Source organism: Phyllobates terribilis, unplaced genomic scaffold, assembly GCF_046119375.1.
Source record: "Phyllobates terribilis strain yellow unplaced genomic scaffold, ASM4611937v1 Scaffold_7__3_contigs__length_470593459, whole genome shotgun sequence".
Taxonomy (NCBI): domain Eukaryota; kingdom Metazoa; phylum Chordata; class Amphibia; order Anura; family Dendrobatidae; genus Phyllobates; species Phyllobates terribilis.
This window is the reverse complement of record NW_027362767.1, coordinates 241,791,141-241,815,686: the sequence shown is the minus strand read 5'-3', so window position 1 is coordinate 241,815,686 and position 24,546 is coordinate 241,791,141. Positions and strand designations below refer to the sequence as shown.

The 24,546-nt window shown below is 41.1% G+C and overlaps 1 protein-coding gene across 7 annotated transcripts in view; it reads right to left on the bottom strand.

Moving 5' to 3' along the window:
• The window catches only part of LOC141154303 (forkhead box protein P3-like), a 98,569-nt gene that overhangs the window by 26,224 nt on the left and 47,799 nt on the right, over positions 1–24,546 (bottom strand). For 3 of the 7 annotated variants that reach the window (XM_073639971.1, XM_073639975.1, XM_073639977.1), the window contains exons 4-10: positions 8,265–8,371; positions 7,568–7,706; positions 7,397–7,492; positions 4,916–5,087; positions 2,354–2,522; positions 1,045–1,083; positions 502–576 (exon numbers count right to left, since the gene is read on the bottom strand). In XM_073639971.1, coding sequence (XP_073496072.1) covers positions 502–576; positions 1,045–1,083; positions 2,354–2,522; positions 4,916–5,087; positions 7,397–7,492; positions 7,568–7,687 — 671 coding nt within the window. In that variant the 5' untranslated portion in view covers positions 7,688–7,706; positions 8,265–8,371. Of the gene's footprint in view, positions 1–501; positions 577–1,044; positions 1,084–2,353; positions 2,523–4,915; positions 5,088–7,396; positions 7,493–7,567; positions 7,707–8,121; positions 8,182–8,264; positions 8,372–24,546 lie in introns of those variants that run through there. The other 4 variants (XM_073639972.1, XM_073639976.1, XM_073639978.1 and 1 more) reach the window with 3 other exon arrangements.

Sequence of the window (24,546 nt, the reverse complement as noted above, 5' to 3'; positions counted from 1 at the left end):
CAGGTCCCACTGGCTTTTATGCTTTTAGGGCAAATTCAGACGACTGTGAAACATGGTCTGGCCACAGGTCTTCCAACCCGAACTCAAAAGGCCTATGAGGCTGTTAAGTTTGGGTTAGTAAACTCATGGCCGGACCGTGCATCACAGTATATATACTATATGCATATGCACTATATAGTAGCATTATTAATTTGCACTCTATGACAGCTTTATTTATGTGTACTTTATTTTAGCACTAATTATGTACCAAGTATGGCACCATCATCTACTTATACCATATGGCGACATTACATATTTCTTTTATAATGAAGTCAAAGTCTGGGTGAAAATACCATGCACACCCCTGTATGTGATCATTTGAATATAATAGATGCGCATATTAGTATTTATGTTCAGTTTTAGATACTTTAGTCCTCATTTATTAAGCTTTTTATAACAGTTGTTGGTCTTAACTGGGAGTGAAAGAAGAAGTTCTATTATATGACTTGCAAACAACAGTACCTGAAAAGCTGCTGACGATCGGTAAAAGTTTTCTTACAGGCACAGCCATACTGAAAGGGATTGATGAGATCAGAGCTTTAAGAGAAAATACAAATAGGTGACTCACTAACGTACTACAGGAGAGTCTATATTACATCCCAGCACAGCGAGGGTTACACAACTTTGGTTGTACAACATGAAAATCGCAAAGTCCCGATGCAGCATGGCATCGATTGATCGTCAATGTGGTCACATGTAACATAATGTGTCTGGCACCAAAAAGCTATAACTTCTAGATTTTTGGTCTCAAGTTGCACTTAACTTTACTTACAATTTGGCTGTAAAAAAAAAAGTTAACTCCTAAATAGTCACGTGTGAGCACGGTGCAGGCAAATCGCAACTTTTCTGATCCCTGATGGCATGTGACCAAAATCACCATGTAGACCCTTAGCTTTAGGATTGGTATTATTTTCACTAGAAGGAAAAGTCAAACTGCAAACAGCTCTAAAAATGATCAGTGGAAATAAACTTTAAATGGATTGTCCCATAAATAAGATTTATTACCTCTCCATAGGATGGATAGTACACTCCTCAACATTGAAACTGCAATACCAAGAATGAAACGTTGTGAATGTATGGAAATCACAGGATGGATAGACATGTTAATAAAATACAAAGGATGAAAAAATTGAAGCAACATTTTCGAAACACCTCAATTGATTCAGTATGGAGTAGGAGCGCCACGTGCAGAAATCCCCACACTTACAGCCTCGGCTGCTATCACTGACTATCACTGAGGTTAATAATGGTCGTCTGGGGAAGGTTCTGCCGCTGAATGCATCGTGCATGGAAATCATTAAGATCCCGGAGAAATTGAAGACCAATGATGTCCCAGATGTGCTGGATGAGTGACAAGTATGGAGACGCTGCAGGTTATTATAGCACATTTAGGCCACACAGGCTGTTCACGCATGAAACTTGGTATTGCCGTGTTGAAAAATGTCTCCAGGGAGATTTGGAGAAATGGCCACACCACCTGTTCCACTATTGATCCATTCCCATTCTGTTCTGCAAATAAAATTGAATACCACATACCAAGCCTAAGATGTCAATTAGTGTCTACACAAACCATCAGAAGGCGTTCACACAACATTAAGCTACAAGTCAAACTACAGGTGTCCCATTAACCTCACGCCATCGATCTCAAAGGCAGTCATGGTGCAGAACAAAACAACCATGGAGGCTGGAATGGAGGTCTATCCTGTTCAGCGACGAGTCCGCCTTTTAAATTTGACTCAATGATAGCCAGGGAATTTGGTTTGGAAACCACATGGGCCACACCATGAAGAGGCCTTCATGAAAGTATTGTCACATCAGTCCTACTCTTGGGATTATTGTATGAGGTGTCAGATTACACGGTAACCCGACCCCTCCATTCTTCCTTCCAGGTACACTTACAGCTCGGCGTTACATTGATTTGGTGTTAGAACCAGTGGTACGGCCATTTACCCAAAGTGTCCTAGGAGCTGTTTTTCAACATGACGACTCCAGGCCACATTTTGCTCTTCCTACTGTGAGCAGCCTACGTGGTCTAAACATGCTACCATGATCTGCAGCATTTCTGGACTTGTTTTCCATCACAGGGACATCACTGTTTGGCATTGGTTGGGAACTGCAAAGGAAGCTGCCAGCAGCAGATCTTGATGGCTATGTGAAGAGTATACTAACTGTCCAATATCTGACTATTAGAGTGGTTGTCACAAATGCTCAGAAATGGTTTATTTATACACAGGACTTTGTCAGGATTATTTTGTCTCAGCAGCCTCATTTATGGAACAAATCCTTCAAGATAATTCTGTATACAATTACTGACCTGTCCTTATTCGGACCATCATTGAAGGATTTCTTTTGGAATCTCTCTGTATTTGAGGACAGTTCCTGTACGTAGGCAGACACTGTACTTTTCTTGCTGATAGAATCTTCTTCGCCTTTTCCGAAGCCTGATTCATGTTGGGCCCAGCCCAGACCAGCAAGATTGAATCCTGTGACAACATAATCACATTGAGTACATGTTGTCAGGGTCAGACTTGGTGAAAGTCAAGGGAGGATCAAAGATTTCCCAGATTTAAGGTGTGTGCTTCATATTTTAGTTCACCTGCCATTCAGTTCATACTTACCTGAGGGCTTATCATGTCTAATCTCTATTAAACACCCACCATATGGATATAATCCGCTTTACAAATAAACCGTTCTTCCAGTATAGATTCGTTAAAGGAGAACTAACACAGTTCTCAAAATTATAATCCAGACATCTTTGAAAACCACAGCCGTGTAGATGGGTGAGATTAAAGAGGTACCAATTGACCGGTGGCTGTACATCCTTTTGTCACTTTGGTACGGGAGACTGCGAGCTCAGCATATCTCTAGGCTATACAAGCAGCTGTTAATAAGAATACATGAGGAGACAATACTATCCAACAAGGAAAAATGTTAGGCTGACCTGGGCCCAATTGAGGACATCCAGGGCTGCAAAATCTTGGGTAGAGCCCCAGCTAGCGTTGAGTGAGGCTCATAGATGATCTCACTTGTATATGATACAGAGAGTATATAAAACCCCTGATCAAGATTGGGTAACGGGATTCCCCCTACGTAAAAGGTGCAAAACGAAGGCTGCCGACTTGATTCACATGTTGTGGGAATGTTTGAGACTTGACGTGTTTTTTGGACAAAGGTGGTGAATTTGGTGAACCAGGTGTATGACTTATCCATTATACCTACTCCATACGTATGTATACTCGAATACGTGGAGGATCTTCTGAGCCAATAAAACTGTCTGTGGCCAAGACATGGTATATGGCTAGAAAGTTCAGAGCTCAAACAGGACCATCCTATAGGGAAATTATAGGTAAAATTAAGTGGAAAAAATATGTTTATCTGGAGAGAAATGCTGGAAGGAAGTTTGAGTATGGTCAACTTGGTTGGATTACCTGTGTCCGGCCTCTTCGATCCTGACCAGGGACTGAGTTCTCGCTTTCATAAACATGTTCACATTGAGCATCTCTTGTTGCATCTCTCTTACCCTTTGCCTGGTGGAGTTGGTAGACCTCTACATGGCAGACGAGTGACAGATGCCTATCTTTTTCTACAGGACATTGTTAAATTGAATATTTTATGCTGATAGAGGTGATAGCTCTTTGATTGTAAAGGTAGGGGTGGGAAATTTAAACAAAAAGAGGTATCAATTGACACAAATGGCCAAGGAATGTATGTAAATTTCCATATGGTACCATCACTTTGATTGAGGACCTCCTTATGGTGTTCTGTTTGGTACCAAGTGAGGTTCTTTTAGTCTCAAATCATTTCCTGACTCAAAGGGAATCCTCTTTGCCAGCAGTTTAGTTGAGCATATTGGTATGATATACTCAGAATGCAAAAATGAATGTAACTTTTCAGTCTACATAGACTTCTAGAGGAAGAAATGTCACAATATCTACAGTGGCAATCAAGTGCTACTTTTGCTGAAGACAAAAAAGATAATGTGGTGACATCACAAGGAAATAAGATCAGAAAAGAAAACTGCTGATGATCGAACTACTTCTAAACTAGTGGCTGAAGACCAAATAGTACAAATGAGAAAATACAACCAAACTCAGACATAGAAACAAGGTGTTCAACAAGAGAAAACAAAGATAAACCATATGTACGTCTCTCAGAAACAATAAGCAGGATTATTATTATTATTTATTATTATAGCGCCATTTATGCCATGGCGCTTTACATGTGAATCAATGTATATTAATAACCCACATATTGGGAAGATGTATCTCAGGTCTCAGAAAGTGAAGCCAATAAATGGCTAAGGAAAATTAAATCTGTGCCTGACAACCAAGGATGTCTGCCATTCGCACAGATGGAAAGAATTAATCCAAGACTTAATCATATTGACGTGAAGCTCTATTTTCTAAGGGATCTTCAAGAACAAGGGTTTCTGAAATTACAGCATTGCCCAACTGAAGACATGACTGCAAATATTTATGCAAAACTATTGACTGCAGAGAGAGACGTTCCAGACTGATGAAGAAGCTGGGCCTAGTAGGCTAGAACTTAGCTGTTGAGAAAGGGTGCTGGAATAATAGCAACAGCTGCAGCTGGAAGGAAAGAAGAAGGCGATGTGTGAACTGTTGGAGTTTATTATTGTGTAGAGTTACTCTTGATTGTATTATATAATTTCTCAGATTTGTTCTTTCCTGCATTGTCCATGCTGTGAGGATGGAGATAACGATTGCTTATGTCCCAAGTAAAACACATCATTCTGGTACCACCTTAATCTCACCTCGATCCATACACTGGTGATGACTGATATTTGACTTCTCTTATGTCAGATTAGACACAGGTTGTACACCCTCTTACATGGTCGTAGCTGTGCCACACTCACCTGGAGGCACAGGGTGCACTTGTTTGGGTTTGTTTATTACTTGAAAATATCTTGAAGACTGCAGGTTTGGTACTGATGATGAGGATGATGATGATGAAGATGATGGTAATGATGGTGTAATGGAAGATGCCAGATGTAGCACAGGAGACTGAGAAGCAGTGTCTCTGGTGATCTGAGATAAAAAGTGAGAATAAATCTGCAGTTCTATTCTACCCCCACCTCCTGAAAAAAGAATGATTTGGCTGCTTTGTACATTCATTTTCTGTTAGAAAGGTCTCCTGATGCAAAGCTAATCACAAGGTGACCTCTAACGATCAGCTGTAGACTGTAGACGAACCGGGTGACAGTTGATCAAATTCCCTGCAGCGCCTTCTCAGGACGAATAAAGCATTACACAGTTTATATTGAAATCAATGGATTGTTCATATAATAAACAGACATGCTGGTTCCTCCAGAGTGGGAGATACATTTTAGGTGAAAGTCAGGACTGATAGTATTTTGGGATATTTCCAAAATAAGTTATCCACTATCCTATATATACCTTGCTGCTCACTGGAAGGTCCAACTCCTGGGTCGATCAACAAAACGATCCTGAGAACAGGGCTCTGGAAACCCGAGAACGGGGCTACAGAAGCTTGTTTTGGATGGAGAAGTCCTACGGTCTATTCATTGTCTATGGGACTGAAGGAAAAAGTCAAGTGCTTTATTTGATTTTCTCCGGCAGCTCTAGAAACAGTGGTGGTGGAGCATGTGCAACTTTGCTCCATTCTCAATGGCTGTGCAGAGCTCCATTCCCTGGCTCCAGAGTCTTGTTTTCGGGATCACTATGATAGAGATATATTACTTTGCAACAGCAATCTCCAAATATAACCTGTGCATTCTAACATTCAGCAGAAAACTGGGTTATGTTAATTACAGTTCTGTGGAAGAGTCATGTAGTCCTACTGCCCTTTTGGCTTTATTGGCCACAGATTGGAATATGTCATTCTAAGTCATCTATGAAGGCATTCAGTGCAAGTACAGTGCACACTGCGCATGCACCAGAGATGGTTTGAAATGATGTATGGTGGCCTGTGAGATGTCAATCAAGTTGGTAGAGGCATTAAATGTCATCATGACTCTTCCCCTGATCTGTACTGCCCAAATGACTCTTGAGTAGCGTACAGTTCCCTTTAAATATAAAATGTTGCATAAATGTGCACGCCGCCCAACTGTCCTGTCCCATCTGCCTTATTGCAGCCTTAGAATATGATTATTCGATTTTTGAACACATTTCAGATGTTTATGGGTTTATAATAATTCTGTTTGCAGTCACCGGATGTCCGATATCAGAAACCTTCCAGTGTTTTCCGGTCTCACTGGTTCATGATTCATATCACAATTAGTGAAAAAGCCAAGACTTTGAAGTAATAGACTCCATAATCATCTCATCATCTCCAGGAATTAAGACACACAAATGGTGACACAATCCTATAATTATTCTAATAACGATCAGAGAGGAGCATACCACACACTTCTCTTTTTTTTGTCTTGATCATTTCCTTTTAAGTTGGGAAAAGGCTTTTATTATTTTATGTTTATTTGATGTTTTAATTGCTGTTGATCTTTAAAGGTGCACTACGCCCATGAAACTGGATTATCCTATAGGAACTTGCCCTTTTTTTAGCTATAAAGTACAGGACTGCTGATTAAAATAAACATATCCATATGTTATAATGCAAATATTATGCAGAAACCATCTATCTTTTATCGGATGGAATCAACATGATCTCATAGCGGTAAGAGGTCAGGTAACAGGCAGGAGAACAAGTGCAAAATGGCTTTGCACAAAAGCAGAGCTGATGTCTAATCTTAAACCAAGAGAATGCACAGAGAAGGAGGGGTGTCCCATCAAAATGGGAACCCCGGTGCAAGTCCTGTATCAACTGAACTAACATTTTTCATTTGACCTACCACCCATAAAGAGAACCTTCCAGGATGATTTTACTAATGAAACTAGTGGTACGGCTGTATAGATACTAGTACAACAATAAAAACAATACCAGTTTTGTAGTAATTCGATGTGCCAGTGCTTTTAGGGCATATGCAAATTAGCCTGGAAGTGCATTGGGGGCGTGGCGATATATTTCTTGTGGAATTAACCTAAGATTTGCGAGCCCCCTTCAGCAACACCTCAACAGTCACATCCCTTACATGCGTCACAGCTGAGACCCCTGATTGGTGGATGTAACATCATTTATGTTAAGGATCTAGGATCACCGGAGTGGTGATTGAACTGGTAAGTAAGGGTTATTATATTATTTTATACCAATTTCTGCAGTTAAACAATGTTTTTATAGAGCCTTGAGACAGAAAAACTATTTAGCATGTTTCACCGCTAATCTGGCTTCATCAGGGGTACAGAGTACAAGCAATACACTGAATGCTAATTTGTTTTCTTACTATTTTACTTACTTTTTTGGAACATGAAGTTCCACTTACCGGATGGATCACAACTGCTTGCTTATTTTCATGTAGCAGAGCTCGCAGGTAGGAAGATGCTGGAGGGCTCACCATGATATAAGGACTTTGATGGTGCTGTTAATATAACACAGGTATATCAGTACTGAAAATGATTGTATTAATCACACTTTTATTACTAACAGACATTACTTGATGTAGTTGGGAGCCGGCCGCACCATTCCTGCGACTCCATTGACTGTTCTGTTCCTTTTCTGTCCCATCGTTCTCTGGACTTGAGGTCTGCACAGTCTTGTCTTGGGAGCTAGGCATCGGGGCCCCGAATCAACTGCTAATGAAGGTATAATGCAACTGTATAACATTGATACGCACGTGGGACGTGACATAATATCTACACTGGGGGCAGTACACCACCATCAATTCTACAACCGTAACAACACAGAGAAAAAAGTAAGTAATAAGTAACAGGAGTTGCCTGTGATTTGTCTCCAGGACTAATCTTTTTCCTAGAAACAGCGCCACTTTTGCCTTTGGGGCTGTTTCTGGTATTGCAGCTCATGAAAAAGTAAATAGGGCTGAGATGTAATGTCTGATGCAACAATATCCCATGGCACATATGGAGTTTTACTGTTATATGATCCATTTATACAGTTTTTATTGCACTGATCCTACTAATGGTAATCAATCGTCCCTCGAACCAGTTAGTACATCTCTATTTTAATTACAGCATGGCATGAAAAACTTACCCATCCACTGTGGATATTGCCATCTGTCTCCAGATAACCTACTACTACGAAGAGATCTAAAAAATGTGACTTTCAATGGAAACTCCCCTCCCCCACCAAAGACCGGTTTTCCATTACGACTGGTACTCCTATTTCTCAAGTACCTTTTTAATAAACGTCGTCGTTGGTTTCTCTTGTCTGAGCTCTTTCTTTACAGGAAATGAAGCCACCGTGGGATGTGTCTGTATCTATTTCTTCCCTTCCTGTGACACTTTATGAATGAGAGACAGAGAAAAATTCTCATTTTCTACTTTTTGTAACCTTTTCAAGAAGGAAACGTAAAACAAAAATTGGACTTTTTAAAATTTGTATTTTTTTATAGGTAAAATTATAAAAATATGAATTTTAAGGGGATTCTTTCTCCTGGTAATTATTTGTATGGGTCTTATTTACACAATAAGCAAATATATTAAGTTTTTAGTTAAAAAAAACAAAACAATAATGAATAAATATTAGAATACATAGTGCCAAATTTATAAAAGGGTGCATGCCTATAAAAAAAATGGCACATTTCGGATTGTTCTAATGTCAGACAATGAAATCTATGTCTTCTATGAGCAAGTGCAAATTTTCTGGTTTTAGGCTTAATCAATTTTTGTAAAAGTTTTTAAACTTTTGCTAAGTATGATGCAAAAAGCAACAATTTTGCAGAATGTCCAACTTTTTTTTAGCAAGATGCAGCTTTTTGGGGCTTAAAACTGGCGTCAAACTGATTACTATATGAGGGCCATACTGTTCTTGTGGCATTTGTAAAAATGCCATGATTTTAATGTAATTTTTTAGAAACCTTCTTTAGGTACAGTTTTTTATTTAGACATTTTGAAGTCCCAAGGAGAAGCCTAAAGGCATAAAAAAGCATGCCATCCCTGCGGTATTTTATGATTTTATAAGATTTTTATAAGATGCAACTGGCTGGAATATTGCACCAAAATTAAGCAAAAACATTGCCAAAAAATTTCAGTGATTTTTATATTTTCTTAATATTTTAAAGCCAAAATATATCTGAAGCATTACAAAATGAGGTTATCCACCTTTTGTAACATTTTTTTATTTAAATACATGCAATTGCAACTAAAAATATTTTTTGCAATTGGGTTCCATTAAAAATTTGGCACCGTTTGCTTCCTATAGCCTCTGTGTTGACTTGTCTATTGCTGGATGCAGAATGAGTTAACTGAGAAAGTTGAATGTGCAGGGAAATAAAGAGCCTGTAAAAGCCAAATGGTACAAAAATGTTAATGAAACTGATACGCAAAAATGATTTTTAGCCCCAAATACATGCATTTAACTAAAAAAAAAAATTGTTTTCTATATATACATATATTCCCCCAAGGGTGGACAACCCCTTTAAATATGCAATTTATTTTGCTAAACATGGCTCCAATATACAGTATATGGGCTAGGCTGGAGATTCAGGATTGAGATCATGACTTAATGAGTGTCACTAGCTATACTGAAGAATGACCAGTTGATAGGTAGCACTATTTAATTCCGGGTTTGGCGAGAAGAAGATTGTCACCCGTCTCCAGTGCTGGACTTTACATTTTTTTGATAAGTATCTTTTTTAGTAATGAGAGATGGAAGTCAGCACTTAAAAAAAGAAAAAAAAACAGAATAAAAAAATGACTAAAACAAAAGCCATAACTTGCATACATTTTAGGCTGTGTTTACGTCAATTTTATGTCAAATAAATGATTGGTGCATGCGCCAGGACTTTACTTAGCTCTGCAGTGGGTCACCGCGTGGTATATTTTTATGTAACATTATGGCCAATTGGCGATGTATGGCCATGTTTTGGTCTGTTTATTTGTTCAATGAAAGATTTTTTGCTATTAGTGGTTGCTGTATGAAGTTCTGCACAGCAACTCAACATGCAATGCTGGAAATATAACCCAAGAATGTGTACACAGAGTTTGTTTGTTCTTCCCATACATACATGGACATAAAAAAAATAGCTGTCTTTCTAGCAAATTATCGTTATAATGTGCTCCCCTAAAATGTAGAGACTAGATTGTCAGCCATAAGAATACGCCATACAAGACAAGGTGACTGGGAGTATGTGTAATGGAGACACTAGGTGGCAGCTGTGGATCAGACATTATAATAATGGATGACGCTAAGAAAATCAAACTACATTTTCTGGAGATATACAAAAAGAAAAGGAAGAGCAGGATTCATCGTGTGACATTGAACCCAGGTTGTGACATAGAAATAGGAGTTTGGAAACTCTGCGAACTATGTCTACCCATGAACTCCAATTCCACTATTCGTGTAGATTTCATCTGCATAAAAAAAAATTGAGTTACTTTTTTTTTAATGCAATATTTATCTTGTACTGATCCTAAGTTACAACCTTTTTAGAGCTGCATTCACAATTCTGTAGGCTTCAGAGCTCAAATCTACCGGCATTCTTTGCATTCTCGCCATTCTGGGAAGTGTAGTGTTCATATCATGGGGAAAAAAAAGTTAAAATAACCTCCTCCACTGCATCATAGAAGCTCATCAAAGCTACTAGGGGCTGTGGAAGATCCGCTTACTTGGCTGCACATAAAGATAAACACAGGAACACTGTCTCTTTAAATTCCCATGGTTTATTAAGAGTTTGGCATAAACCACGGCAACATAAGCAAAACAAACTCGACCTTCCCGGCCTAACAGGTAAAACAAAACATAACGTATGGCACAGTTCTTGTTGCTACGGGTAACCATCCGCTTCAGAAACAAACAACTCAAGGTTTAGCTTTCCTTCACAAGGCAATACAGCTCCATGGCTTGTGCCTCCAGACCCACTCCACACAAAATGCTCTAAAAGGCTGGAATTTATCCTCTGACCTCCTCCCTCTCTACAGGCATTTAGTCAACCTAACACTAAACATGCCTGATCAACCACTACTTACTTTGTGTGCTGGAACATTTTTCCTATGTTTATATTACTGGAGCTAACAATCTCAGTGCTACATATCTCCCCTCTAGTATTTTGCCAGTAACGTCACATATCACATACCCCCCCCCCCCCCCTCTGCCCAAAGCCGTAGGTTTTGGTACCTTCAGTCACCAAACATGGAATTCTAAACTGGGCATCTGCGTTACCGTGCCACTTTCCAGGCCTGTGTTCCACATGAAAGGTAACAGTCTAGCCCTGAGTTTCAACTCTTGGAATGGCATTTCTGCTTCAAGAGGCCATTTGGCCATTGACGTCTTCATGCCCTTAAAAAGGTCGGTCAGGGTGCGGCTATCATGGTGAAATTCGGCAAAAACTGCTGACAGCATCTCACCATTCTCAGAAATGCCTGAACCTGATCCTCGGAAACCGATTTTGGCCAATTTTTGATTGCCTACACCTTATTCACTGGCGGCTTTACTTTGCTTCTTCCAACGATGTAGCCCAGGTATTTTCCCTTCTTTTTCCCGATAGCACACTTCTTTGGGTTTATGGTAAACAACCTTTCCTCAGTGCATCTAGCACGGCCTGGACCTTCTGCAGATGACTTCCCCAATCCGGGCTTCCTATCACAATATCGGCAAGGTAAGCTGCAGCATACTTTTTGTGTGGGGCTAAGAGCTGGTCTATGGCCCTCCAGAAGGTAACTGCGTCTCTTTGCATACCGAATGGGTTTCTCGTATACTGGAAGCAACCGTCAGATGTAAAAGAGGCCATCTTCTTCTTAACACTTTTAGAGAGGAGGATTTGGCAGAAACCTTTCATTAGGTCCAGGGAGGTGATGTATCTGGCTGACCATAGCTTCTCTATGAGTTCATCAGTGCGGGGTATCGGATACGTGTCAAATTTTGCACCCTCCTTCAAAATCACCTTGCGGTGGGCTTCGGGGATTCTATACGGCTTTTGGTTCACCGGCACATGTGATTCCATCAGTATTCTATGTTCACCAACCTGCGTATGTCTTGGCAACTCCGAAAACAGGTCCGGATTCTCCTGAAGCAGTTCTTTGCACTGTTGTTTCTGAGTTGGTGAAAGTGTCTCTGCCATGGTGACACCCTTAGTGTCACCTTCTGGTCTGTCCAGCCAACATGGAGTTTCAACGTGGTTTCTCTGTTGCCCTGCCTTGATGAATAGCGACACAAGAGAATTTTGGAAGGGAGAAGTGATAGCGGTTAACTGGCAGGTGGGACAGGACTTGCAATACTGTAGGATTTCACGGTGACATCTGGGCCAATAGTACCTCCGCACAACCCGTTCTTGAGTTTGGTCCATCCCCAGATGGCCACCCAAGACATGTGAATGGGCCCTGTCCAACACCCTTTGTCTATAGGGTCCTGGTACCAACAATTGCTCCACTATCTTCTCCCTCACCTTAGTAACCCTGTACAATAAGTTCCCACTCAACATCAAATAGGGAAACCTGGTGTCAGCCCCCAACTCCTGTGTTATGCCGTTTATAACAGTTACCTTATTGAACACCGATTTTAGTGTTAGGTCCCTATTTGGGTGATCCCAAAATTTTCTCTGGTCACCCCTATCTCAGGAATGTCTGCCTCAGGGGATACTATCTTCTCCTCTTCACCCATTACACAGAAGGGAAACTCCTCAGACTCAGGGGTTGGTGAGTCATTTTTAGGATCAACCCGTTTCATACCCGAACAATCGAGGTCTCCCCGCCTCCCCCACAAGTCCCAAAACAACACAAAGTACCGGACTATGATAATTGGGTGCAATAAATCTGGGACCACGCCGACCTCATGTGACTCAGTACCTCGGGCCATCTCAATGACCACCGGATATTCTTTAGCATCTCCATGAATGCAGCGGACGGCCACCTTCTTCCCGGGGATCAATTGGAGAGGCCCTCATGAGGGTCACCAAACTCCCAGAGTCTAGTAGTCCAGTCATTTGCAGGCCATTCAATTTTACAGGACAAGTTTGGGGCCCCTTGCCGAGTGGACAGTCCACAATGCAAGCTGGATATGCGTAGAAGGAACAACGGCGTCCCATAATACAGTCCATTTGGTCGGTGGTCAGGGGACAATGGGCAGCTATATGACCTGGGCCGTAACATCTCCATCAAATTACCTCCCCCAATGAGGCCCTTGGCGTGACCTCCGCTGCCCCCTTGGACTTTGGATGCCCCACCCCCTTTTTAACCTCCGTTTCCCAGTATGGAGTGGGTTACCTCCCCAAGGACCCATTGACCCCCTGATACCTTTCAACCAGTCCGACCAAGTCATCAGCGTTCCGGGGATCTCCCTGGGCAACCCAAGTCTGCATCGGGCTTGGAAGGGAGTGCACAAACCGGTCCATTACTACTCGCTCCACCATCTGCGCTGGTGTAGAGGACTCTGACTGTAACCACTTTTGAATGAGGTGCTGCAGATCAAACATTTGGGAGCGAGGGGGTTGGTCACGGTGATATGCCTAGCGGTGGACCCGTTGTACCCTGACAGTCATCATCACCCCCAAGCGCACCAAAATTTTTGTTTTCACTTTTTCATATTCTTTGGCATCCTGTAAGGCTAAATCATAGTAGGCCTTTTGTGGCTGCCACGTTAAGTATGGTGCCAGGACTTCCACCCACTGCTCTGGCTGGAGTTTCTCCCTATCGGCGACCCTTTCAAAAACTGTTAAAAAGGCCTCTATGTCATCACCTGGAGTCATTTTCAGCTGACATTGGAGTCAGAGTTGCTGTAATGCCACTAACCGCCTCTGTGAGTAAATCACCGCCATGAACCGCCTGCTGTTGTTGGTGCTGTTGCAGCTGTTGCATAAGCAACTTACTTGTCTCCTGTTGTGCCAGCTGTTGCAGCTGCTGCTGCTCCCAATAGTGCTACAGCTGTTGCAGGTGCTGCTGGTGCTGGCTTTGAACCAGGTGCTTGATCACCTCCTCCATTGTCTGACCGCTGTTCCATCCTTACAGCCGCCTTCACCCTGGACATGCAGTTTGTCCATAGCCGTCACACTTGCTTCCTGGAGATCTTGCCCACATTCTCCACCAACTGTGGTTGATCCGCTCACTTGACTGCACATAGAGGTAGACACAGGAACACTGTCTCTTTAAATCTGCGGTGGTTTATTGAAAGTTCGGGTTAAACCATGACAACATTAGCAAAACAAACACCGCCTTCCCGGCCTAATAGGAAAAAGTCCTTTTTCCTACAGGTAACCTCCCGCTTCAGGAACAAACAACCCAAGGTTTAGCTTCCTTCTCATAGCAATACAGCTCCAGAGCTTGTGCCTCCAGACCCACCCCACGCCAAATGCTCCGGAGCTAACAATCTCAGTGCTACATATCTCCGCTCTAGTATTTTGCCAGTGACTTTGTCACAGGGCGTATTTGTCAACAAGCTTGCTGTTTCCATTGACAACAGTGGAGAGTAGCCAATGCAGCTACTTGAAATAAAGGGTAATTAACCCCTTTCCGACCTGGTCAGTAATAGTACGCACCAGGTTGGAAAGGCCGGTTCAGCGGAGGCTCCAGCGCTGAGCCCGCACTGAACCGGGCACATGTCAGCTGATTCTTACAGCTGACATGTGCCCGCAACAGCCGCGGGTGGAATCGCGATCCACCCGCGGCTGTTAACATGTTAATCTCCGACAGCGGCATTTAACGTCGCCGCGCCGGAAGCGCATCACTTACCCCGCCGATTGGTGTCCCCATCACGTGATCGCGGGTCACTGATGGGTGGGCATGACAACCCTGGGTCTGCAGCAGACTCCAGTGGTTGTCATGAAAAGATCGCTATGAGCGCCACCTAGTGGTCGGCGCTCATAGCACAGGAGCATTTCTGCTACATAGAGGTGATTTGCTGATCATATCTATGTAGCAGAGGCGATCGGACAGTTGCTGCTTCTAGTCTCCTATGGAGACTATTGAAGCATGCAGTAAGTATAAAAATTTTTTTTAAAAAAAATAATAAAAAAAATAAAAAAGTTTAAATCACCCCCCTTTCGCCCCATTCAAAATAAAATAATTAAAAAAAAACCCACATACACATATTTGGTATCTCCGTGTTCAGAATCACCCTATGTATCAATATAAAAAAAGAATTAATCTAATCAGTAAACGGCGTAATGAGAAAAAAATTCTAAATGCCAGAATTATATGGTTTTTGGTCGCCGCAACATTGCAATAAAATGCAATAACGGGCGATCAAAACATCGGATCTACCCCAAAATGGTAACAATAAAAATGTCAGCCCGGCGCGCAAAAAATAAGCCCTCATCCGGCCCCAGATCCCGAAAAATGGAGACACTACGGGTCTCGGAAAATGGCACCGATTTTTTTTTTTTTTAGTAAACTTTGGAATTTTTTTTCACCACTTAAATAAAAAAGAACCTATACATGTTTGTTGTCTACGAACTCATAATGAGCTGGAGAATAATAATGGCAGGTCAGTTTTAGCATTAAGTGAACGTGGTAAAAAAAGGACCCAAAAAACAACTGTGGAATTGCATTTTTTTTGCAATTTCACCGTACTTTAATTTTTTTCCCATTTTCCAGCACACGATATGGTAAAACCAGTGATGGCGTTCAAAAGTAAAACTCGTCCCGCAAAAAATAAGCCCTCACACGGCCATATTGAATGAAAATTAAAAAAGTTCTGGCTCTGGGAAGAAGGGGAGCAAAAAATGTAAATGCAAAAACAGAAAGACCCAAGGTTGTTAAGGGGTTAATGAGTCCAAAAAAAGAGGGAGCAGTGACATGTGCTCAGCTCTGCTGGCAGGTCAATATGAAAGACCAGTATGTTTGACTAGGTTTATTTCAGTTTTGGGCTTTAAACATGTGTAAGATATCCTTCAAGGTGTCTTTGAAGGGGTTAATGAGCACTTCAAAAAAAGCTTAAAGGGGTATTCCCGTCTCCAAGATCCTGTCCCAATATGTAGTAGGTGTAATAATAATAATAATATTAGCAAATATCTCCATTTAGAAATGTAGTACATCTTTTCTGATTCGCTATCTCTCTTTCTTCATGTGCAGGCATTGCAGGACCTCAGGTATCCATGGTTACGTCCACTGATAGTCACAGTTAGCTAGTTGATAGTGGTCGTAATCATGGATACCTAAGGTCCTGTGATGCCTGCACATGAGGTAAGAGAGATAGCGAATCAAAAATACTATACTACATTTCTAATTGGAGATATTTGCTAATATTATTATTATACCTACTACATATTGAGATAGGATCTTGGAGATGGGAATACCCCTTTAACTTAATTTAAAAGGTTGGTCATTATTTTTATTTTAAAAAAAAGCCAAGTATGGTGTAAAAATGGGAAAAACAGCATACTCACCTACCAATTCTAGATCCCCTGCTAGTCATCTTGCTTCCTCTTCCAAGATAGAGGGCACTTGACAGGAAAAGGTCAGTGACTGGCTGCAGCGGTCACGTCTGTACGACCATAAAAGGATCCTATTCTGGTTGTACGGACATGTGACCACCACAGCCAATCATTGGCCACCGCAGTTACATGTTGTACCTGATGGAAAAAGAAGATGGAAGACCAATGGGGTACCCTGGTACCGCTAGGAGAGTCAAGGCAGAGGATGACTAGGTGTATATGCTGTGTTTTTAATTCTTACACCCTGCTTGGCCACTTTTCAACATATTAAAAGGGATAAACAACTGTAATTTTAATGCATTTTGTCTATTTTCACATTACATTTGGATGATCTGTACATTAGATCCACCATGAGACCTCCTAGTAGGATGGAGGCGGCCAAAAGATCGTCCTTCTGGTCCCCATTGGGGTGAGAATACCTTTATTTATAGGGATTTACAAAAGTAGGACACCGCAGCATATACTTTTTTTCACATTGTATCCTATGGCTGATGTATGACGCTGTATGGGGTATATGGAATAATTGGCTGCATACAGGCACCACTGGGTTGAAGGAAGGAAATAATTGTCTTTGCCTTAATTAGGAAGGATTTAAGGAATGTCACAACTGAAATCTTTGCCTTAAGCACCGGACGTGCTTGTCACACTCTTAAATCAAACATGTCATCAGATTTCACAAATTTCACAAGTCAAGTTGCTTATGTCATTAAACAGATCTATTAGACATGATGAGGCTGGTGTACTTACTTGGAAAATTGGTGTTAGATCGGCTGTATAATTCTAATATTACAATGACCACTTTATTAGTCTAGCTAAAAATTAAGAGCATTCATGAATCCAAGTGAATTCAGTCTCTGCTCCTTGAGTCTGAGTGACAGCTGCAGCTTGTACTAAGCAGTGTGAGATTTCTGCAGCAGCAGGGAGGAGAGACTCTGAGCATCTGTCAATCAGGCTAGGTGGGTGGAGTTTCAGCAGCATCGGGGAGGAGCGATATTGAGGAGCTGTCAATCAGCCTTGGTGTAGATTGTGTGTTTACTTTAAGAAAAGGATTTTACAATCATTCTGAAATGGATTTTAAAACAAAGTACACCAAACCCATCAGGTCTAAGAGATTTGTTAAATAATATATGCAGTTAGTATTGAGAAATCTGGTGACAGGTCCAATCTAAAAACAAACAAAACCTATCCACAGAATATATGATGCCTGTTTCAATGCTGTGACCCCCACCAATCACAAGAACAAGGGTCTCAAAATTCCCTATGTTAATTGAGCGATTTGGAGGCATGTGCAGCACCATTCACTGCCTGTAGTAGTGATGGTCACACATGCTCACTACTACTCCATGCACACAGGGGACTTTGGGCCCCTTTGCTGTCTACATTAGTGGTGGTCTCAGTGATCATCAATCTATCTTCTATCCTGTGGGTAGGTGATACAGGTGATAAATATTATATGGTACAACTCCTTTAAGTGAAGATGCTGCAGTGCTCTGCAGAATTTTGAACCTCCTTTATTCTGCTAACCAGTGAGGGTCCTAAATGTGGATCGATCAGGAGAGCAGACTGTCAGTCATTACATGTCTCACACTGGTTATCGGCCCCTTTCATTTAAATTAAACCCTGGAGGCAGGTTATCAGGAAGATCTATGTCCGGCCCATAGATCTTAACAGCTCATTTATATATCAAAAAACATATGGGTTGTTCTAGAATAAAATATCGGATTACTGATATCAAGGTATCATTTTATTCAACTTTCTATGACCTACATGCCCATATAGACAGCTTAGGGGAGTTGATCCTACTGACAAATTTCTTTTCAGCAAATTTCTGAAAAGTTACTTCAAAGTGAGAATCTACATTTCAAACTTTGCTGAGAAAAGATACGAAGGCATAAAAACAACATAAATCACAATCAGCTAACAATACGAACGTCGACATCAGCCGTTGCGTTTCGCATTCATTTTCCTGACCCTTGTTTTACTCCTGAGCTTGCAGACAATAATTAATTTTTGGATTGGGTTCATCCTCGTTATGTAGCGTAATCCAGTCTGCTAAAAATAACATTTTTGCATAATTCTCCCTTCCTTTCTCAGTTATTTAATCTCGACCGATGGGTTGCGCAATGTTTGCTGGATAAACAATGTGTATTATAACAAGCCGGCTACAACGTGCCAGAGAAATGTGAAGCACTGAGTATTTATAGGCTCCAAAGCAGATGGAAAATATGTACAAAAGGAAACAAAGACACAGGGAATGGTAATTAACTCTGAGGACCCCGGGTGCTGCCTTCTTCTTCATTTCAGGCACTTAGGACTTGGCTGTGAACTCTTTCGCTCTTGTATAACACAAGTGTGAGTTTGTTTGTAAGTGAGGCATCTAGTGTGTGAGTGTAACTTTAAGAGATTTTGGAACCCTGATACCCTCCTTCCTATTATTTAAAGGAATCATGTCATCAGATATGTCCTGACAACCATGGGTTTTTATACACTTTAACCACAGTTATACAGTTTTGCTCAAAAGTTTACATACCCCGGCAAAAATTTTTCTTTCTTGGCCTTGTTTCAGAGAATATGAATGATAACGAAAAAACTTTTTCTCCACTGATGGTTATTGGTTGGGTGAAGCCATTTATTGTCAAACTACTCTGTTTTTCTCCTTTTAAATATTAATGACAACCAAAAACATCCAAATGACCCTGATCAAAAGTTCACATACCACAGTTCTTAATACCGTGTATTGCCCCCTCTAACATCAATGACAGCTTGAAGTCTTTTGTGGTAGTTGTGGATGAGGTTCTTTATTTTCTCAGATGGTAAAGCTGCCCATTCTTCTTGGCAAAAAGCCTCCAGTTCCTGTAAATTCCTGGGCTGTCTAGCATGAACTGCATGCTTGAGATCTCCAGATGAAAAGTGGTAAGTTTTTGCTCTAATTTTATTCCTGCTGCTCCCTTGAGTATTCAGTTTTTTGTAAATCTTATTTATTTAGTGCTAATTTTTGCAGTCTTTTTCCCATGTGGGCTTGGCTCAGAGGATCCTCTGAGGCGTGTCTTTAGGCTTCTCTGCGTAATTACTCTGTGAGCCATGCCCTACTTACTAAATATCCATAAAAATTAGCACTAAACAAAAATCTGGAACTGTATGACGTTTTACAAAAACAGGGAACCTTGGGCCCCTTCACTCTTTAGACCGGTAGTGGTCTCAGCATTCGGATGGCCAGCAATAAAGAGGTGATAGATACTTCTTTAAAAATGGATATGAAAAAATAGGTGGTGAATGAAAGCAAAACAGATGCCATATGGGCTGAAGTTAGAAAAGTAATGTGTGAAAGAACCCTTAGTCTAATTCCCCATAATCTAGTAGCAAAGAGGACATAAATAACACCTTTCTTCAAGACCCCATCATCACCCGCTCCATCTTACACTTGCCCCCAGTCTCACTTGCTGGGTCGGAACTTATATTCAGAAGCTTCAATCATGAAGACACAGAAGCACAATTTATTTCATATAAAAGCCATGTAAAAGTGATGAATATTTGATCGGTGGTTATTTGATTTCTAATATTATAACTGATCACCAGAACTTTCTGCTGAAAAAATGGAAAGCACTCTCAATAGAACCGCCGCCAGTGCTGGACAAGAAGTTCAAGATCTTTTGCTATAAATAGGGACAACGCGTTTCGAGTTCAGTCTCATCTCGTTCTCAGGTCCACCTGGAAATTTAGAGGAGTTTGATGGTGACTACAGAAGTGACGGAAAGTAAGTCCATCAGGACTAAAGGGGCGGGGCTGGACCCCGCTAAGCACGACTTTTCTATACAGCGTAAACGCCCACTTGACTCTTTGTGGGTCATTAGCATACAGATTGACTTTATTGCTTTGAGAAACCAGATAGGGGCATGTTTGAAAAGATTGTTAAGTCATCTATCATGCCATGGTGGAGGTTTAAGGTGGTAAAGTTACCCCACAGGTTCTCTTTAATGACCTGCCTAAAAATTCTGAGGAACTCAGAAGAAGCCATCTTTTCAGTAAGCCATTAAAAAGTATCAACCACTGAGGACTCTCAAATCTTAATATTTTTCTGAGGAACTCAACAGCACTCTCAATAGTCAACAATATTTATTCTGACTTTTAGCATTATCACATTAAAAATATTTTGGAAGCGATGAAGACCCTAAGAAGGAATGATGGCAGAGGCCGCTGGCTTTTTTGCCACCTTGTCGTTAATGTAGTGTCCTCTAGTTGGAAAGGATAGAGAGACAGCTGTCATGTATTGCTGTGCCTTGTTTGTTTTCCTTTGGCTGAAGCTAGTCTGGAGCGGGATCAGCATTTGCACCTGTTTTTTGGAATGGGATTACCAGCTCAAAGTAAGGCATGTAGCGAAGGGCTGTCTGCCTCTGCCCCATTCGATTGATGGCATGCCAAGCTGCTCTTCTCGGAGAGTATATGTCTTGTGGCTAACCACCAACAGGCAGCGCACTTCAAAACACAGCAAGAAATCAGATACCCGTGTTATATGTCAGACGCCAGGTCCAGGGCCAGCTTTTCCAATGTCACTGTGTGCTGAGCGGGAGTGTGGGCTGTGCACCAGCGTCTGACAGTACCTGGGAAATCACCATGTATTCTGTGAAACGCTCATCTACTGAAACAAACTTTTCAGATTATTTTTTCCATTGAGATCTGAGTGCATTGTATTATCATTATCAACCTTAAAGCGGCTGTCCGGGTTTGTAGTTCAAGTAAGCAGTCACTCTATGTGCCTGCAGACTTGTGAATCCTCATAGCGTGCACAGTGCATGCTGTTAGGATTCTCCAGTGCCAATGTTTGGAGCAGGTGGTCATGTGATTTGCATACACCCAGCCACACTCCGACTAGACGTGTCCCTCCTCACTCAATTCACTTGTACATCTAGTCGGCATGTGACTTTGCGGTACACCAGCACTGGAGAATCCTGCCAGTGTGCACACTGCTCACTGTGAGGATTCACGTGTCTTTAGTCAGGCAGAGTGACTGCAGACATGAACTACAAGTCTGGACAACCCCTTTAAAACTATTTTATATACAAGAAGTTTTGTGTTAATGTACCGGTCCGATTTGAAGTTTCTGTTCTTATTACTTGGTGAATTTACCATTTTCAGGGTTTTTTTTAAGTAATTTTTCTTTGTCTTTTCTGTCTTTTTGTGCCAAATTCAACAAAATGGGGGCACAGTATTTGATGAACTGGCAAAAATTCAAAAGATGCTTTTTTCGAGGGCACTTTTGTACTTTTTTTTATGCCATTTTTTAAATTCTTAATAAGCTTTTTTATGACTCACATTTTTTTATGCAGTTGAAAAACGAGACAATTTTGAACTCCACTAGGACACTAGAGTATAGCTGTGCAAATATTTTTGCGACATTTCGAGAAGTCCTAATTAAATTAGCTGAAAAAAACATGGCTATAAATAAAAAGAAAAAAAAAACAACTTAGATGAAGCCAAGTAAAAATTTGTGCACACGACGTCTTAAAGATGTGAGCGTACTGTACCTCCAGAGTTCTTGAAGCAGAAGATGCTTCAGGAAATGCTGGCAGTGTTTTTCCTGAAGAGTCTTTTTTGGCGTCCTTTAGGCTCTTTTCTCTGCGGCTTTGCCGTCAGATTTTTTTTTATTTGTGTATATAAACTACATGCCTGTAGAATGGTCAGGTCAAATATTTTATCCGCTTCACGGCTTTTGAAGCCTGAAGTGTTTAGTAGAAGCTGAATAAGACGGAACGTGTGCACAGTAAGCCGTTTTGATGTTGCAGTTCATATGTTCTTTCCTTTTGCCGTATTTTGTTAGCGTAGGTGTGTACACATTCCCTTTGGGTATGTTCTTGCTGAGGTTTTTTTAGTTTTCAGAGCAAAAACCAAGAAGAATTCAAAAGCCAAGAGTTTTGATTGGAGAGTTGGGCTACATTCCCGCGATGAGTATTTGATGTTGCAGATTTTATTCAGCATTTCTGCACCTATTAGTCTCACATGTGTTTTCTACCTCTGGATTTTTTGCATCTAATGCAATACTATGGGAAAATCTGCATATAAAACTCTTCACGAGAAATTGACATGTTGCTGATTGGAAACATGCACCGCAGGTCAGGTTACGTTGCATAAGTCCAATCCACTTTGCTGGAACTGTAAGATACTGCATTTTTTTTGTGCAATGAAAATATGCAGCGTCAAAAACTCACCTACACTCATCGTGTGAACTGAACCTCAGTGATAGCAGATGATTGAAGGTGAAATTAATGTCTGGAGTTTTCATTCAATGGGATGACAATCAGGTGTGAGTGAGCAACCTATTTTATTTAAATAACAGAGATCTATGAAAATCTTAGCTTCACAACACAATCGTGGAAGTGCATAGAGGAAATGTTTATCTAAAAAATAATATTTACATATATGTATTATTAATTTTAATGGTGTTTTTTTTACATACCTCCAACAAAAGTTCAAAATGTTAAGAAAACACTCAAACACGGCACAGAAAACACTTTGGGGCCAGTTCATCAAAAGTCGCAACATTTTTACATAATGGAATTGCACCAAAAGTTTGTGACTTTTGTCGTTTTCATGCCAGTTTGAGCAGCCCTGCCACAATGGGTATATCCTAAAAGGAGCCGGGTGGGACAGGGCATGGCCATGCCTGCCAATCCAATTAATTAAAAATGCCAGCATTTTATAATCCAGAAATGCTACTCTAGTCACTGGCTGGAGTAGCATTTCTGGCGCAGAGCACGGAGGTGCACACCAATCAGAAGAAGCACCAAATTCATTAAGTAACGTGCGCCTCTAAATAAACTGCATAAATTTACGGTTGAATGTTCATATGAGAAAGAAAGACAAGAAAGAGAGAAAGAAAATAAGAAAGAGAGAGAGAGAAACAAAGTGAGAGAAAAGAAAGTGAGAGAGAGAAAGAAAGAGAAAAAGGGAGAGAAAAAAAGAGGGAGAGAAAGAGAGAGGGAAAAAAAGAACCAAAAAGAAAGAAAGAAAGAATGCAGAAAGGAAGGAGAGAAGGGAGAAAGGGAGGGAGGAAGGAAAGAAGGAAGTAAGGTAGCAAGCCAGGTAGGAAAGGAGGAAAGAAGGAAGGAGGGAAGGGAGAAAGGGAGGAAAGAAGGAAGCAAGGGAGAAAGGTAAAAAAAGAAGGAAGGAGGGAAGGGAGAAAGGGATGGAGGAAAGAAAGAAGGAATGAAGAAAGTAAGGAAGGGAGAAAGGGAGGAAATAAGGAAGTAAGCGAGAAAGGTTGAAAAGAAGGAAGGAGGGAAGGCAGAAAGGGAGGGAGGAAGGAAAGAAGGAAGGAGGGAAGGGAGAAAGGGAGGAAAGAAGGAGACAGGTTAGAAAGGGAGGAAAGAAAGAAGGGAGGGAGGAAAGAAGGAAGTAAGGTAGCAAGCCAGGTAGGAAGGGAGAAAGGGAGGAAAGAAGCAAGGAGGGAAGAGAGAAAGGGAGGAAAGAAGGAAGGAGGGAAGGGAGAAAGGGAGGAAAGAAGGAAGTAAGCGAGAAAGGTAGAAAAGAAGGAAGTAGGAAAGGGAGGGAGGGAAGGGAGAAAGTAAGGAAGGGAGAAAGGGAGAAAATAAGGAGGGAGGGGAAAAAAGGGAGGAAAGAGAGAAGAAGGGGAGAGAGAAAGGGAGGAAGAAAGGAAGGAAGCAAGGCAGGCAGTAAGGGAGGAATGACGAAAGGAGGAAAGGGAAGAAATAAGAAAGGAGGGAAGGAAGGCAATAAGGAAAGAATTAAAGGAAAGAAAATATATAGAATATATATATATACAGTACAGAGCAAAAGTTTGGACACACCTTCTCATTTAAAGATTTTTCTGTATTTTCATGACTGTGAAAATTGTACATTCACACTGAAGGCATCAAAACTATTAATTAACACGTGGAATTATATACTTAACAAAAAAGTGTGAAACAACTGAAAATATGTCTTATATTCTAGGTTCTTCAAAGTAGCCACCTTTTGCTTTGATGACTGCTTTGCACACTCTTGGCATTCTCTTGATGAGCTTCAAGAGGTAGTCACCGGAAATGGTTTTCACTTCACAGGTGTGCCCTGTCAGGCGTAATAAGTGGGATTTCTTGCCT